The following is a 1504-nucleotide window of genomic DNA, read 5'->3' on the forward strand; positions in this document are numbered from 1 at the left end:
ATTTTTCCAAATGCCGAAGGAGCCTAGCTGAGAGTTCTCTTTTGTAATCATTCAACAATAGCATATGGAGTATAGAGACAAACTTGCCCTGCGTAACTTAGAATACCATCTCATCGTTAATTAGATTGATGCTCTTGACCGTTGCAATATTCTCTGTTTCCCTGTTTTCAGTTATTTTTTCTAAGTAGCTAATATAAGCCCTGATCAATTGATTGTCAGTTTCCATTTCACCAAGAACAGAAGACAAAAACGGAGGAGAGGCCCAAATCGAAGTGATCGATCTCACGGTTCTAAAAAAAACACATTCACAAATGGATCCTTAATTCCAGATACACAAATATCGCATGCATGCATCTGCCTTTTATTGTTCATATACGAAATTAGAAATTCTATGTATATATATGGTCGTTGGCATGCACCCGCGCCCCTCTGCTGACTGCTGTGCTGGCTAGCTAGCCGATCCTGGGAGCTCTGGCAACCTTGTCGTTGGAGTCGACGAAGACCCTGACTCGGCCGGTGTTGTAGTCCATGGTGACGAAGGCGTCCGCCGGGACGACCTGCACGTCGGCGCCCGGCTTGTCCTCCTTGATCTTCTTCTTCGCCTCCTCCGACGACATGCCCACCACATCCGGCCACGAGTCCTTGGGAGCGCCACCTGCGCCGGCCGCAGCGCTCGGCGGTCCACTTGTTGCCATCGCGCGCCTGGAAATTTGACAAGGGAAACAGGTACATAAAGGTGCCGATCGATCGTCACAAGTCAAGAAACAAAGAACCTGATCATTGATCAGGTAGTAACCTAGTAATTGCTGATTACCCAAGGTTGCTTTGTACCGATCGAGGTAGATTGGAAATGCACTATTTGGCCTTGGTTAGGGTATAGATGTGTACGGTGTTGATCTATGGGGTGTGGATTGTAGTACTAGTAATCTAGTATACATGTATACGCAATTTATAGGCGGTGGCGCCAATGAGAAAAGCTTGAGCGATGACAGAGGAGATTATAGGTGCCTCCGATGGAGTTTTGGACGGACGCATCATTCCGAACAGTGGAGAGTCAACAGATGGCACCCCAATGCTGCTCTATATAGATATATTCCTTTCTTTGTTCTCACACAATAATAACCAATGCTTTGCCGGCCGGCCGGCGAGCCAATTGTATAAGAATCGCTAGTTACTTAGGCCTGAACCCTGAAGGTCATTTTTCTTAACCGCGTATTCCTCTATTCAGTCGTGCTATATACGCGTAGCGTGCTGTTGCGTGCCTGCGTTAGTATATAATTAAGTTGCGACCAACCATTATAGGCCGCCAGCATTAGCCTGCATCGAATATTTTAGCAAAGCTCGTCCTGGATCGCAATCTATATCTCTTATAATCCTAAACTCTACTAGAATTATATCTTAATATGCAAGCTATTCACATCAGCAATCCGCTAGAACATGCAATTGTAACACCTATCTATATTTATGCAAGCTATCCATGTCAGTCCTCATGAATTACAACAAG

The 1504-nt window shown here is 45.4% G+C and overlaps 1 protein-coding gene across 1 annotated transcript; it reads right to left on the minus strand.

Moving 5' to 3' along the window:
- Window positions 1-417: 417 nt before the first annotated feature.
- LOC136504242 (subtilisin inhibitor-like) lies at window positions 418-903 on the minus strand. Its single transcript, XM_066499098.1, has 2 exons — window positions 815-903; window positions 418-702 (listed from the first exon to the last, which is right to left on the minus strand). The coding sequence occupies exon 2, from the start codon at window positions 693-695 to the stop codon at window positions 453-455; it is 243 nt and encodes an 80-aa protein (XP_066355195.1). The 5' UTR covers window positions 696-702; window positions 815-903; the 3' UTR covers window positions 418-452.
- Between the last annotated feature and the right edge of the window lie 601 nt (window positions 904-1504).

This window comes from Miscanthus floridulus, chromosome 14 (genome assembly GCF_019320115.1).
Source record: "Miscanthus floridulus cultivar M001 chromosome 14, ASM1932011v1, whole genome shotgun sequence".
NCBI classification, from domain to species: domain Eukaryota; kingdom Viridiplantae; phylum Streptophyta; class Magnoliopsida; order Poales; family Poaceae; genus Miscanthus; species Miscanthus floridulus.